Here is a 15718-nt window from a genome sequence, read left to right on the forward strand (position 1 = left end):
CAGAGACCTTGTAGTAGGGTTAATGTCTATGGAGGCCACCTATGGCAACCCTGTATCTTCTTCTACTTCTTCTTCTTCTTCTTCTTCTTCTTCTTTTTTCGGCTTCTCTCACTAGGGTTCACCACAGCGGATCATCCGTCTGAAATAGAAAATACTCTGTTGGATCAACAAAGTTTGAGGGTTGACAGTCAAAATTGAATTAAGTACTGCTGTTATAGTATTTAGTGTTGAGTAGGCTACAGTGTATTATGTTGACCTTTAAGAACACCCCACGATTTGTGTCTTGGATTCTAATGCACATCGTTACTCTTAACTGATATGCTGCATTTGTACAATGGTTTATCTATAAATGAATAAACCACAAGTAGCCATTTCATTTCGTTATCAGCACTTTCCTCATATCTCTTTATACCTCTGGGTATGTAGAAATTATTCCATTTAACATGTAAATGTGGTGTCCATTAAAATATATCAGACAGTGAGAAAGTTAAATGGGGGCAAGGTTCTTGTTTTTCATTTTTTGAAGGTAGTAATATTATTCGCAATCACTGAATCAGGTCTGTCGTTTCTCTGTCAGTAATGCTTTTGCCCTAATGCACTGATGTATCAGCCTTAGATAAAAGAATGTGTTGCCTTGGACATGTGGGTAAGTGCACATCAATATGAGTTAGAAATTTTGTTTTCTAATTTTGGCTGTTACCTATGATTTTTACTCAGATTGATTTTGCAATTTACTGATCCCCTTGCCTTTGAAAACGTCTAATGATAAGACAGTAAAATTGCTTAAATAGTTAAAACACCACAGCAATAGTTTCATTTAAGGTCTTTGATTAGCAATTATTAAACATCTCCAGTAGAGATCAGTATGCCACAAATGCATTCCAAATAAATTTTTCATTTGACTATTTTAATAACATTGATTTTTTTTTTAAACTACTATGCTTTAGACTCCCTTTATCCTAAATGCTTGACAGTTTCTTTCTGTTTTACACAAAAATCAGTTAACATCTAAATATATAAGAGATTATATATTGAATAACATTAATCAAAATATTATACAGGCAAGTCTTTATATACAGTGGGTACGGAAAGTATTCAGACCCCCTTAAATTTTTCACTCTTTGTTATATTGCAGCCATTTGCTAAAATCATTTAAGTTCATTCTTCTTCCTCATGAATGTACACATAGCACCCCATACTGACAGAAAAACACAGAATTGTTGACATTGTTGCAGATTTATTAAAAAAGAAAAACTGAAATATCACATGGTCCTAAGTATTCAGACCCTTTGCTGTGACACTCATATATTTAACTCAGGTGCTTTCCATTTCTTCTGATCATCCTTGAGATGGTTCTACACCTTCATTTGAGTCCAGCTGTGTTTGATTATACTGATTGGACTTGATTAGGAAAGCCACACACCTGTCTATATAAGACCTTCCAGATCACAATGCATGTCAGAGCAAATGAGAATCATGAGGTCAAAGGAACTGCCTGAAGAGCTCAGTGACAGAATTGTGGCAAGGCACAGATCTGGGCAAGGTTACAAAAAGATTTCTGCTGCACTTAAGGTTCCTAAGAGCACAGTGGCCTCCATAATCCTCAAATGGAAGACGTTTGGGACGACCAGAACCCTTCCTGGAGCTGGCCGTCCGGCCAAACTGAGCTATCGGGGGAGAAGAGCCTTGGTGAGAGAGGTAAAGAAGAAACCAAAGATCATTGTGGCTGAGCTCCAGAGATGCAGTCAGGAGATGGGAGAAAGTTGTAGAAAGTCAACCATCACTGCAGCCCTCCACCAGTCAGGGCTTTATGGCAGAGTGGCCCGACGGAAGCCTCTCCTCAGTGTCAGACACATGAAAGCCCGCATGGAGTTTGCTAAAAAAACACCTGAAGGACTCCAAGATGGTGAGAAATAAGATTCTCTGGTCTGATGAGACCAAAATAGAACTTTTTGGCCTTAATTCTAAGCGGTATGTGTGGAGAAAACCAGGCACTGCTCATCACCTGTCCAATACAGTCCCAACAGTGAAGCATGGTGGTGGCTGCATCATGCTGTGGGGGTGTTTTTCAGCTGCAGGGACAGGACGACTGGTTGCAATCGAGGGAAAGATGAATGCGGCCAAGTAAAGGGATATCCTGGACAAAAACCTTCTCCAGAGTGCCCTGGACCTCAGACTGGGCCGAAGGTTTCCAACAAGACAATGACCCTAAGCACACAGCTAAAATAACGAAGGAGTGGCTTCACAACAACTCCGTGACTGTTCTTGAATGGCCCAGCCAGAGCCCTGACTTAAACCCAATTGAGCATCTTTGGAGAGACCTAAAAATGTCTCTCCACCAACGTTTACTATCCAACCTGACAGAACTGGAGAGGATCTGCAAGGAGGAATGGCAGAGGATCCCCAAATCCAGGTGTGAAAGACTTGTTGCGTCTTTCCCAAAAAGACTCCTGGCTGTATTAGATCAAAAGGCGGCTTTTACTAAATACTGAGCAAAGGGTCTAAATACTTAGGACCATGTGATATTTCAGTTTTTCTTTTTTTAATAAATCTGCAACAATGTCAACAATTCTGTGTTTTTCTGTCAGTATGGGGTGCTGTGTGTACATTCATGAGGAAGAAGAATGAACCTAAATGATTTTAGCAAATGGCTGCAATATAACAAAGAGTGAAACATTTAAGGGGGTCTGAATACTTTCCGTACCCACTGTATGTGAACATTTCCAGTTCTCAAAATATTTTTTCCAAGTCCAATTTCAATCATGACTTCTAAACCACAGTTCCTTTGCTATCAGCCCAGTACTGATACCAGGTTTTGTATTAGTGCCATATCTACTATGTACACAAATGCATTGTACATTAAATACATATGACATGATTTCACATATCTAGTGGGTTTAGAGCTTTTCTAAAAAAAAGTTTATAGGAATTATATTACAATAATAAATGTATAGAGAAAAATTACTTACTTTGAATCACATTCATATACATATATACTTTGAGGAGAAAGATTGTACCTCACAAACCATGCTACAACAGACAGCACAGGATTCTTGCACACTGAACATTAGTGTCATATAGTACAAGGATAAGCAGATGCAAGTGTAAATATTTGCTTTATTTTTAAATATCTAGTAATACATCAACCATGAATGACAAAAGCAAAAAATGAGAAATACAGATCTCAAATAGTGACACTCATTAGGTGAAATAAAACAGGTGTGAGAGATCTGTGTAGCATGTGACGTAAAAAATGGCGGTGCAGAGGGTGATAGGATACCTAGTTCAATGCCATAATACCAATAATAGGTGCAAATAATTATCAATTAAGATCTAGTAAAATCTACAGTTCCAGTAAAATACCACAATATAATGAATACACAGGACGATTTAGTCTGGATTTAGTAAAGGATAAAGCTTACAGTATATATAACAGAACAGTGGAAAGAGTATCTAGGTCTGATAATTATAGTGGCAATAGTAAAGATTCAATCAGCCACAGAATGGAGACAAAATTCTACTTTTTTTGGCTGCTCCCATTAGGGGTCACCACAGCGGATCATCTCTATCTATACTACTCTGTCCTCTACAGCTGCCTCTTTCAATGAACTACCTGCATGTCTTCCCCTTACCTTCCCTCCTTCTTGTTCTTCCTCTTTTTCTCCTTTCTGACAGCTCCATCCTCAGCATTCCTCTACCAATATACCCCATGTCCATCCTTTGCACATGACCAAACCGTCTCAATCATGCTTCTCTCACCCTGTCCCCAAAACATCCTACATGTGCTGTCCCTGCAATAAACTCTTTTCTAATCCTGTCCATCCTCGTCACGAATCTCAGCATCTTCAGATCTGCCATTTCCAGCTCCACCTTCTCTCTTTTAGTCAATGCCTCTGTCTCTAAACCATACAACATAGCAGGTCTCACCACAGTCCTATAAACTTTCCCTTTCACTCTTGCAGATACTCTTCTATCACAAATCACACTTTTCTCCACCCACTCCACCCTGCCTGCACTCTTTTCTTCACTTCTCTAACACACTTTCCATTACTTTGCACTGTTGACCCCAGGTACCTGAACTCCACCTTCTTCACCTCTTCTCCCTGCAACTGTGCCACTCCACTGCCCTCCCTCTCATTCACACACATTTACTCTGTTTTACTCCTACTTTCTTTCATTCCCCTTCTCTCCAGAGTGTACCTCCACCTCCCCAGGCTCTTCTCAACCTGCTCCCTACTCTCACCACAAATAACAATATCATCCGCAAACATGATAGTCCATGGAGACTCCTGTGTGTCCTTGCTACACTGTCCCCTGCCAACACATTACAGTCTCCAATATCTTCTCAGGTTGCATCTCCTGCATAGAATGTAGTCCACCTGTGTGCATTTTCCTCCGCTCTTATATGTCACCCTATGCCTTCCTTCTTCCTAAAATAAGTTTTTTCCACTGCCATTTCCATCCTTTTAGCAAAATTATCACCATCTGCCCTTTTACATTCCTCTCCTTACAGCCATACCTACCCATTACCTCCTCATCATTTCCTTCACCAACATGCCTATTGAAATCTGCCCCAATCACCAATCTTTCATTTCTCCTACACTTTTCACTCTCCTACACTTTTCCTTTTCCTGCTTTCTCCGTAGATGCCTTCCTCCTCTCCTTCTCCTCCTTTGACCAACGGTAGCCCAATTTCCACCGGTACCCTGTTGGATAACAATACCTGTGGCAGTCGTTGGTATCCCTGGCCTTGACCGGTCCAGTATGAAATTATGTTTTGTGATCCGCATATTTGTTTTGGCCCATGTTTTACACTGGATGCCCTTCCTAACAAAACTCTCCCCATTTATCTGGGATTGGGACCGGCACAGAGTGCACTGGCTTGTGCAACCCAAATGGTTTGGTTATTTTATTGTTACTTTCAAAATTACCTCTATTTCAATGTAGAAATTGTAGCTACATACACACAGGCACACATACACTGCATGGCAAGCAGATCACTGTGCATAGGACATGCTTGAGTCACTTACACACATTTTTTTAATCTGAGATGACAGAGCATTTCAAACATGACATATGACATGACACTGATTCGAAAATATCTTTCATATGTGTTTGTGCATGGCTCATGGACAAGCTTTGCTTGTTTACACTCAAGAATGTAAGGCATTTTTTTTATACATTTTTATTTAAACAATAATACAAGTGGTCCTAAAAATACTACAAGTTTCCACTGGACAATAGTCAATTTTACAATATTAATAATAACAATAATACAAATAACAACAACAATAACAATAATAAAGTTATTTAGAAAATGTTATAGTATTTGGAACATTTTGATTATACATTAATTATAAAGATTTAAGTTTGCTAAACTTAGTTTGCTAACACCAAGGACATTTTGTGCATACGTGTGTGCATGTGTGTGTGTGTGTGTGTGTGTGTGTGTGTGTGTGTGTGTGTGTGTGTGTGTGTGTATAAAATGATCAGTGAGTTTGAATTACAATGTTGAAGTGGTGTCAGAGTATGTGTGGAACATAAAGGTAAAATTAGCAGGTTCATTCTATTTTTTTTTTTATTATATTAGGTTTGTTAATCATACAGTGCATTAATTTCACTGACATTTTGTTCTCTATGTCTTTATTATCTGTCCACAGTGACTTTACCCAAGCAGTTTGGCTCAGGCTTGCAAACAGAGCATATCACCCAAGAGTCCATGGACAGCTCAGATGATGAGTTTTTTGATGCACAAGGTTAATGTCACTTATGTTCTTGTGGTGTCCAGAATTTATTTTTTAACCCTGCCTTTTGTATTTCCTGCTCTTAGACATATGAGAAAGTTTGCTGGCTGTATTTTAATGATAGCCCTATGTGAAAGATAGTCAGTGCCAGTCAGAGCACTTGTGGTGAAGAGGCACAGTGGCTGGTAGTGTCAGTGATGCATTGAGCAGCTTTTACCACCTTTCACAGGGCTTTTCCTTAACATACTTTGAAGCTTGAGATATGCTTAAAGCTGGAGATATGCGCTACCTCAATCCCTTTTATGTAAATAGGGGAGTGTCTGCAGCTGTTTGATTTTCCGAAGCCCATAATGTGCTTAAAAAAACTGAGGTATGTTGATGAGAACATCCAAAATCTATGTACATAAGGAAGTGCAGATACCCAGGTCACTGAACGTATCGTTGGATTAGTATAGTCAAAGGAGCACTGCAGGTAATCCAGTTAGTAATGCTTTACATAAATATCCTGTCTGTTCACTTTGTGTTTTTGCAATTGTTTTGAAATCTTCCATATATGAACAGTTAAACGACACTCCTGCTGCACTACTCCACTATCTAATCTGAACCAGCATCTGTGTTTTAGGGTTGTAGTGATAACTGAAATGAAAGTATTCTTTAGTAAAGCAGAGCAATTACTCTGTAGATTTAATATAAACCCAGAACTACGTTTTAGGTGATATGTAATGTTATGTATTCCATCCTGCAGAGATCCAGTCTGGATGATACGATAGCTATTGCTAGAAAACATCGGTGAGATTCAGAAGCATCAGCTGACTCTCATAAACAGACTGGTTGTTTCCTGGTATAAAGTTATATAGAAGCTAGTATGTGGCCAATAAAGGCAGATTTACTAAAAGAGTAATGTACGTTTATAATAAACAAGTCATTCATCCTCTGCAACCATTTCTGGTTAGAGTTGTGGTAGACACACCGTACATAACTACTGTAGTGACTAATGTAGTGTAGTGCAGTAAAATTATAAAATCTTCATTAAACTTTCAGTGGGTTTAAGAGTTTTTTGGTTAAGTGTTTACAGCCTTTTTTAAAGTTCCTAGGGAAGCCACACAGTTTGGTAAAAATACATGAATTTAACAATGATACTAGGGATGAAAATACCTATTGAACATTTCTACATTTTATATTGTTAAAATCTGAAATTGAAGTAGAATTTCTAGTTTGTTAACCATTTGATTTACACAATATGTAAAAGTTTGTGTAAAATATGTTTGAAGGTGCAGCATATTTGTTTTGTGCAACAAAAACATTAAACAAAAAACAATTGGCAGTTTTCACCTGGCTGGGTCAATGCCTGGTACAACCATTATTAGATACAGTTACAGCTGCATATCTTTCTGTCCTAATTGTTACTCATTTGTAATGTGCAGACGCATTGTCAAAACTATTAAATGTGGAAAAGTTCAAGAGAGCAGAATATTTATGCATGCTGTTGTAAAATTATTTTAGTGTAAAAAATATATTAGCCTGTTGTGTGACCAATCTTGACTGCCATCACCTGCCTTAATCCATGGGTGTTTCTACATGTTATCCATTGTAAGTAACGAATCAAGGGTTAAAATGTGTGGTCAGTGTTTTAATATAGTAATAATTAGAAAACAAATTACGGTACTTACATTTTTTAGGAATGATATAGATATGGACAGGAGTTACGCAAATTATTGGAAACTTGCAGCTTACACTACTGACATGATAGCAGTATTTGGGTGCATGCATTGCTTTGTCATTTTTAAGTTTTTTCTTTGTCTGGTTGTCATGAAAACTTTAGCTATTCAACTAACATTGCTGACATTTTGACAAGACATTCATGTTAGATAGTTATGTTATGTTATTACAAGATAGTCATGTTATTTTTTCACACTCACATGAGTAATGAAAGAAGTTTTGATGGAGTTTCCCTAAGCATATTTGCAATTAATTATCAGCTCAGACACATGATTTAAATCTATTATGAAATGGTTCTGCAGGCAGATTGCTTCCTCCATTTACGCTGCTACTTCAGGCATTTGTTACGCTGTCATTACTAATTTATCAGCACAATATTATGCTACATAGGAGCATTCAAATTTATGAACATGATTTCTTATATTGATTATGTGGCAACTGCTGCAACTCAGAGTGTTGGGTCTTTTATATCACTTTAAACCATCATGAATTAGTCTAATCAAAATGTATTTAGAAAAGCCTTTGGTGATTTCAATAGGTTTAAAGGGCACTGTTAAATGTCTATATCATTCTGTTAAAGAAATTTCCCCACTGTGGGACGAATAAAGGTATATCTTATTCATTAGTAATGCCAGTGTCCTGACCATTATTTATGGGCGGTGCATGTGTGTTGTTTGTTTTGAATTGTCTAATGTCATCAACCTTGTGATAGGCAGATGACAAACACACAGCAGATGCTGGGAGTAAGAACTTAAATAGTGTTCTCAAAACAGATTATGAATAGTAACATTGCATTTGTTTGAATGATGCCATAAATTTGATTGTAGATTAGTCAGATCAAACGGTTGTCCCTCACATGTGACCAGGTTCCCTTTTATGTGTACAGAAAAATATTAATGAAATTAATATTACAATAATGTTAAATCTGTTAATGTACAAAATGTTATGTTGAATCTGATTTATTTTATCTAACACCAGTTCCAATTACAAGGTTTATATTGATATACTTGTTCTAATTTCTTGTTGTATCTATGGAAACACTTTACACAGAGATTTGAATGATGGATGCTCTATATAATGGTTGATGTTTAATGTAGCATTTACAGTGTAGCATTTAAAGCATTTACAAAAGATTTCTGTGAGTGAAAGTACTCAGGATACAGACAAGACAACTTCAAGACAGAGCGAATATGAATTTATTTTATTATTTTCCTATAGCAATTGTGTTTTATCATATTATATTGCTGCTTGATTTGTCAGTGTACCCCCCCAATGAGTATTAATACTTTTTATTTATTTATTACACGAATATCATCTTATCTATGAATTTATTAGTCACTATGTCCTTTCAGTAGTATTAGTATTTAGATAGTATTTAGATGTTTTGGCCTGCCTTTTTGTGTTGGGATTTTGAAGAGAACTATATTATAGCTTTCGGAGATCCTTAAGTTGTTTTTCTGTCTATCCTGAATATAGAATTTCTTGTTGTTTTCGTTCAAATTAAACTTTACATTTTTTTTTATTTTGGAAACGAACAATGCATACACCATTGAATGTTGTGAAGCATTAGTTATCATGAAATCGATGCTGTTTTTTTGTATCATGTACTGAAATTATAAATGACAACTTATTGTTATTTTCTAGTAAATATCCAAACATTCAGTTTAATTTGTAAAGTTTTTACAATGGAATTAGTCCCAAAGCAGCTTTACTAAAATAGATTACAAATAATAATAATAATAATAATAATAAACATTTTAAATGTATTAGATTTAGGGTTAGTCTTAGTCTTCATAAGTCTCTGAGTTTATACTGAGGTTTATCCCTAATGAGCAAGTGGCAAAATAAAACTCCATAAGATGGTATAAGGAAAAAAACCCTGAGAGCAACAAAATTTAAAGGGGTCCCATCCTTATCTGGGTTGTCACCAAATGTTCATTCATTATAAGGTACAGTGGAACCCACTTATCTCGACCTCGGTTAACTCGCCAACCCTATTAAGTCGACGTTTTTGAAGTGGAATCGCCTAATTCTCGCTTTGTCTTAGCATTTTTTAATCGGTTATGTCGATTCTTTTATGTCGCCGAACTTTAATATCTCGAGCACAACGGGGGGCAAATTTGCCACTTAATGTCGGTTATGTCAGGAATCCCCCCTGCCACGCCCCCTTCGGCAGCGGCATTCCCCGAAGCACCCTGCTTCTTCTCCCGTGCGTGCCCCGCCCGCACGGAGCTCCTCGCAGTCATGCTGATCACACACACCTGACTCTCATTCACTCACTCATCCCATCTCCTATTTAGGCCCCTCACCTCCACACACTCGCGGGCCGTTATTGTTTGTGCATGATCGTATGTGTTGGTTCATGTCGGTCTGTGTAAGCGCATATACGTATCCCGCTACGTACCCTTTTTCTCGTACTCCGCATTCTCTCAACGGCACCCCAGACTACCCCGATCCTGCTGTTTTCCATGTCTGCACCACGTTTATCCGTTGCTGCCCAATGCTGCGCTTTCCATAGAGCGGATCCGTGGATTCTCTACACGACCTGTCTCTGCTTTCACAGAACTTCGTGGACTGCGCTCCTGGAGCGCACCACTGGATATTACTGCTTCACTACAAGTATTAGTGGATTATCTCCTGAGTATTCTCTATAAACCTTGTTTGCGTTTACTTCGGCTTCCGCCTCCTTATCCGCATTACAGGTTATCTCGAGCCGCATGACCAATCGAACAAATCGCGGCAACGCCAAAAACTCCAAAAACACGTGCATGCACATTTTAATTTAATAACGCACATCATGTACATAAAGAAATTTCAAGCACATTAATATATCGCCGCAATATTGGTTTTCGTTTGTCTCGATCATCGGTTATCTCAACGCTTTTTGGCGTCCCCTAGGCCGGCGACATAACCGGGTTCCACTGTAGTTCCATCATTTTTGAGGGTATCAACTGTTCACTGATGGAAATTCAAGTGTTAAACTGTTCACAGTGGTTGTAGCCTTAAGCCATTGTAATAAACTGTTTATATTAATCACAGACCAGATCCATATTCATGGTTTTTGAGTTTAACCCTTCAGAGTAACCAGTAACCTTACTCTGTTCATGTGGAACCATCCTCAGCTGCAGGGAGTGGTCTCCAATCGAAAATAACCTCCATCTAGAGGTAGAGCGTCAGTGTGAATGAGGCTGAATACAGGATCACTACTACTGGAGAGAAAGAGAGAGAGAGAAAGAGAGAGAGAGAGAGAGAGAGAGAGAGAGAGAGAGAGAGAGAGAGAGAGAGAGAGAGAGAGAGAGAGAGAAGATGAGGTGACAGGGAGAGAGAAACATGTATTATTAGGTATCCTTGTTGTTACATAATAGTTAAGGACACTGCCTTATTTGTAGAGTGCAAGTAAGGTTTAGTCTGGCAAGACTAGCTATGACTCTGTTAATATTTTCTCTTGATATACTCAATTTTTGTACCAGAAATAACAAACCAAAATTTTTGTATATTAAAAAAAAAATGTTAGCAGACCTTTGTCATTTAGAGACTACATTACCTACTACTGTAATCATGATGAATTAAGGGTGCTGATCATGACTTCTTGATTTTGTCATTCATAATTAAAGAAGTGAGGCTTTTAGCTAACGGCATGCCGATGATATAGTTTGCAGTGCTTTCTGCATCAGGCTTTGAGGGCCTGCCTCGTATTGCACATTAAAAAGAGAAGTTCCATCTTCCTTTCTTTTTTTTTTTTTTGTTTGTTTGGTTTTATTATAGAAGGCCTTGCTTTTTATTCCTTGTGGGACAATAAAATGCTCTCGCTCTGGCTTTTATCTTTTGAAAGGTTTGTGGGTTTTATTTTCTTTTTCTTTCCTTTAGGTACATGGCCAGCTACATTTTTACATTTCACATTATACAAAATCTCTCTCTCTCTCTCTCTCTCTCTCTCTCTCTCTCTCTCTCTCTCTCTCTCTCTCTCTCTCTCTCTCTCTTTCTCTCTCCCTCCCTCTGATGGTGGTGAAGGTGATGTTCAGTGTACTGAGACAGTTAAAGTTTTTTTCTAAACATTGAGGGTATGATGGAGAGTACCAGTCAAGCAGCAATAGAAACTTGATTTATATCAACATGTCAAAATTCTCTACCAAAATGCAGAGACTATGTAAAATGTTACGTTTCTAATATACGTTCTAGTTAAGTTTTGAATAAACTATTTACTGGATGGCTAGTAATACTCCATACATTCTTATGCTGATTATGATAATAAAAATTTGCAGTGAAATGGCTCCCACACATACATTTTATTTGCTATTGTTTCTTGTTTTGTTTTATATTATTCTTATTATGATTATGCAATGAAATAAGTATTCTTATCACATGGTATAAATCACTTCAACAGAAAATAGAAAAAAAATAGCTATTGCACAGGGGAATCAGTGTTGGAATGGGTGTTTGGTTTTGGTCATCAGGCTTAATCGCATGTGACAGAGCAATAACTAAGCTATTGCTTCAGATTCTGCTCATTCTTAGACTCTAGAAAATCTTAACACAAATCAGTTTCTTCATGGTTTATTTCATTGTGCTATGACATTTAACATGTAAATTACAAGCCTGGAAATACTGGTTGATGAGGCAAGTCTCAATTGTTTTTCACAGCAGAAGTAAAGTCATTTTTATGAAAATAAATGATTCAACAAGCAGAGTACATTAAGAAGACAGAAATAGAGTGGTTCTGTATATGTTTGTGAAAACTTCAAAATATGCTCATACCAGATACTGAAAGTCAAGGTGCACATACATTTGCACACTCAACAATTTGTAATATTTGATTAATTAATAATTTCCTCAGTTATATTTTTTGTCTTATTTGTTTAATAAGGTTCTCTTTGTGTACTTTTAGGACTTGTTTCAAAAATCCAATGTTTCATATTTATGCAAAAATATAGAAAATTCTAAAGGGGTCTCAAAGCACCAGGTACACCAGGATTGAGCAGGTACATTTGGTTAAGCATGAGCTATGATGAACGCCTATATATAACTGTCTGATTAACAACCAACTGTCAGGATATCTTTGCTTATGTGAGCAAACTTAGAGCTTTCAGTGGAGCTGAACATGGAAAAAGGAAATTGGTTTGTAAACAATTGTTGTCCTAATGTTACTACACTGATTAGGATCTCTCATGCAAGAAAGTGGTTACTGTACTGTATGTGTGCTGATTGTTAGTACTTTGGTGAAGAGATGAGGTACACCTAACGCTAACCAGGACACCCATATTTTCTCAGAGTTATGTAGGCTTTCCTTTCATATTTTTGTAGTTTTGTGACTGGAGTTGCACAAGAATTTGATTAGAAAAGCAAGCTGTTGTTTTAGTTCAGTTTTCTGTTCAAGATGATGGCAAATCTGAATAAATGAACAGTTTTCTATTATTTTGACCCTTTACATTTCCAGATGTTAACTACCTTGTCCAGGAATTTTGGAAAGCAGTAGGAGCTTCCCCTGTTTTCAGACATTTTCACAGGTTTTATCTGCTCTACCCATAATCTGAGGGCTGTAACGGACTGGCTTTTGGCCTTGTTGGTTTCACACACACACACACACACACACACACACACACACACACACACACACACACACACACACACACACACACACACACACACACAGAGCTCATTTGTATTCTCCCCTACACCTTCTCTCAAGCCTCTTTTCTCATAAGCAGCAGACATAATCTCCTTGACATGCTAATTCTCATTTAATTGCATTTTTTTCTAATTTCTTTTGCCTCTTTCACCATTTTAAATGCATAATGCCTCCAAAGGCAACAAGACAAAATAGAGTGACTCAGTCAGACATCGGGAAACTGAGCATGCCAGCAGAGGAAGGCTGCATTTTCCCCTAGCTCTCTATCTGATTGTGTATCAGGAAATATTTTTTTACACCCAAGTGCACTGTGATGTAATGGAAAGCAAATAGACATAGAGATACTGAACCTTACATTAAATCTTGTATGTCTAAATAAAAGGAATATTGATAATCCATGTTGGGTGGTGTGGATATAGTCAGTAGAAATAAGTGTATTTGCACAGGTTTTTGTTCTTTAGAACAGTGATAGCAGTCGTGTTTATATTTAATGAGAATGTGAAGGTGCTCTTCACACAAACAAAAGCTGTGTTATGACACACTGCTGGCAACCAGATGATCCCTAGTCTGAAGTCATCAACCTTGCAGCAAGACTGTTAAGGCATGTCTACTCACACACCCAAGGATCTGCATCAATCACTCATCCCCCACTTTTCTTTCTGGCTCTTTCATTCAAACTCTCTTTCTCATTTTTTTGGTATGCATAAATAATGCTTATGCCTCTGGCATATTTTGGATATGTGTCTGTACCTGTATCTGTATGCTTCTTTCTAGCATAGTCTAATCTGACACACATGGTTTTTCTAACCATGCTTGTCCATGGTTGTGCTATATGGTTGTGGTAGTGTTTTTACAGGAAAAGAAATAAATCCTTAAGTTCCACCTTATCAGTGCATAGATGTGCTAGCTTTGAACAAATCAGAGTCTCATGGACTGTGTAAAGACACACAAACAAATCAAAAACAGTCTGACAGCCTTTTATGTAAGCAATATTGCCTAAGCAACAGAGCGGTTATATGGAAATATTGGCATGACTCTGAACGCTGTGATACAGAATAAATAATTGATAAAAATGCATTTTAATGTGTATTTTAATGTTACTGTGAGTTAGCGGTTCATTAATTATCAAATGGAACAGAGAGGATATCTGTGAAATTGGTACACACATTGACGTCACAGCAAGCCATGTAGTTATGCAGAGTTGTTACCGTTTGTGTGCTTGCATATCCCAGTGCTCTAATGGTGACGGACAAACCTGGACAGGTTCAATTTCGTACTGGATTTAGAAGCAATCACTTTTTTTCTTGCATGAATCAACCATTTTACTGCAACTGCTGAGGGTCATACTACTCAAATGATGCAATATAATATAATACAATTTGATATGTAATTAATTTATATGTTGCCCATTTAGCTTAGAAATAAATTAAAATTGACCTAAAATTGAAAGTCAATTTCTTATTCACTCTATATTTTATATCAGTAAAGGCTGTAATCATATCAAGGCTTATTTAAATTGATTGTAATTAGAAACTCTGCATTGACATGCCAGGTATTTTTGCTAGATAATTGTATCTCTCACACTTGATTCTTTGCAGTGGTAAGAAAAATCATGTGAGATGCAGTCCTATCTCATTTTGCAAATGAGGAAACTAATTTGCTTGCTTATTTGTTTTGTGTATCATGTTTAATTGTTGGCAATCTGCATAAATGAGTGTAATCTTTTCCTTGTTAAATCAGGGCAGTTGACATACACATGATTTTCACCTTCTCCCTCTGGGTTGTTTCTTGTTTTTCTTTATCTTGAGTGTTTATTGTGATGGACTTAAATAGCTGGTAGCATTAGACGTACATGGCAAAAACCACATCATGCTATGTCCTCACCTCACCGCTAATTATGTATGAGAGCTTTTATTACCTTTGCCTGTGTGAGATCACCATGAACTCTGGAGAATTTTCACATATTTATGTTTATTGCCTTATTTAGTGCATGAAAATAAAGCCTCACACAGTACTTTCCCTTTTATTTCTCTTTCTGTCTCACTTGTGTTTCTGGCTTTTTTTTGTCTGTTTGCTGGTGGTTTTGGGAGCTAAAAGTGGATAGTGAGATTTGAGACAATGCCTGGAAGCTTGTTAAATACATAAAAAGGAAATCCACAGAAAAAGGTTTTCATAAGATTTAAAGATTACTTGTGGGATTCTATTGGGTTGATATACTGTATGTCAGATACGGGTATAATGGGCAGCAATTTTTTAGCGGGTGATCAGAAAATTTTGAAGTACTTACATTTAAATTTAATACATTCAGGCTTAAAGCATATACACAGAAACGCATGCAGTATATTAAGAAAAAGAAGCAGCTTGACATCTGGCATTTGTCAGTCTTAAGTGCATCTAAGTTGGGCTGAATGACATTTGCTTATTGTACGGAGTGCTAAGAGCTAAACAGCTTCACTCTTAGGGTCATGAATGGAGTGTGCAGCTGGTTCTCTTGCAACAGAGACCCTTCACAGCAGTCAAGCCTGCTTTTTGGAGTTTGAAGCTTTCATTCAGCACAATCACGCCTCAGAAAGACGTCTATTTGGAAAGAAAAGCATTATCTATTTAAAGGGCAACCACAATCTCTGTC

The 15718-nt window shown here is 37.3% G+C and overlaps 1 protein-coding gene across 2 annotated transcripts in view; it reads left to right on the forward strand.

The window, feature by feature from the left end:
- The window catches only part of LOC310729962 (membrane-associated phosphatidylinositol transfer protein 3-like), a 47340-nt gene that overhangs the window by 2646 nt on the left and 28976 nt on the right, over positions 1-15718 (forward strand). For both annotated transcript variants that reach the window (XM_083548669.1, XM_083548668.1), the window contains exon 2: positions 5661-5756. In XM_083548669.1, coding sequence (XP_083404795.1) covers positions 5720-5756 — 37 coding nt within the window. In that variant the 5' untranslated portion in view covers positions 5661-5719. The remainder of the gene's footprint in view (positions 1-5660; positions 5757-15718) is intronic.

This window comes from Silurus aristotelis, assembly GCF_946808225.1.
Source record: "Silurus aristotelis genome assembly, chromosome: 8".
Taxonomy (NCBI): Eukaryota; Metazoa; Chordata; class Actinopteri; order Siluriformes; family Siluridae; genus Silurus; species Silurus aristotelis.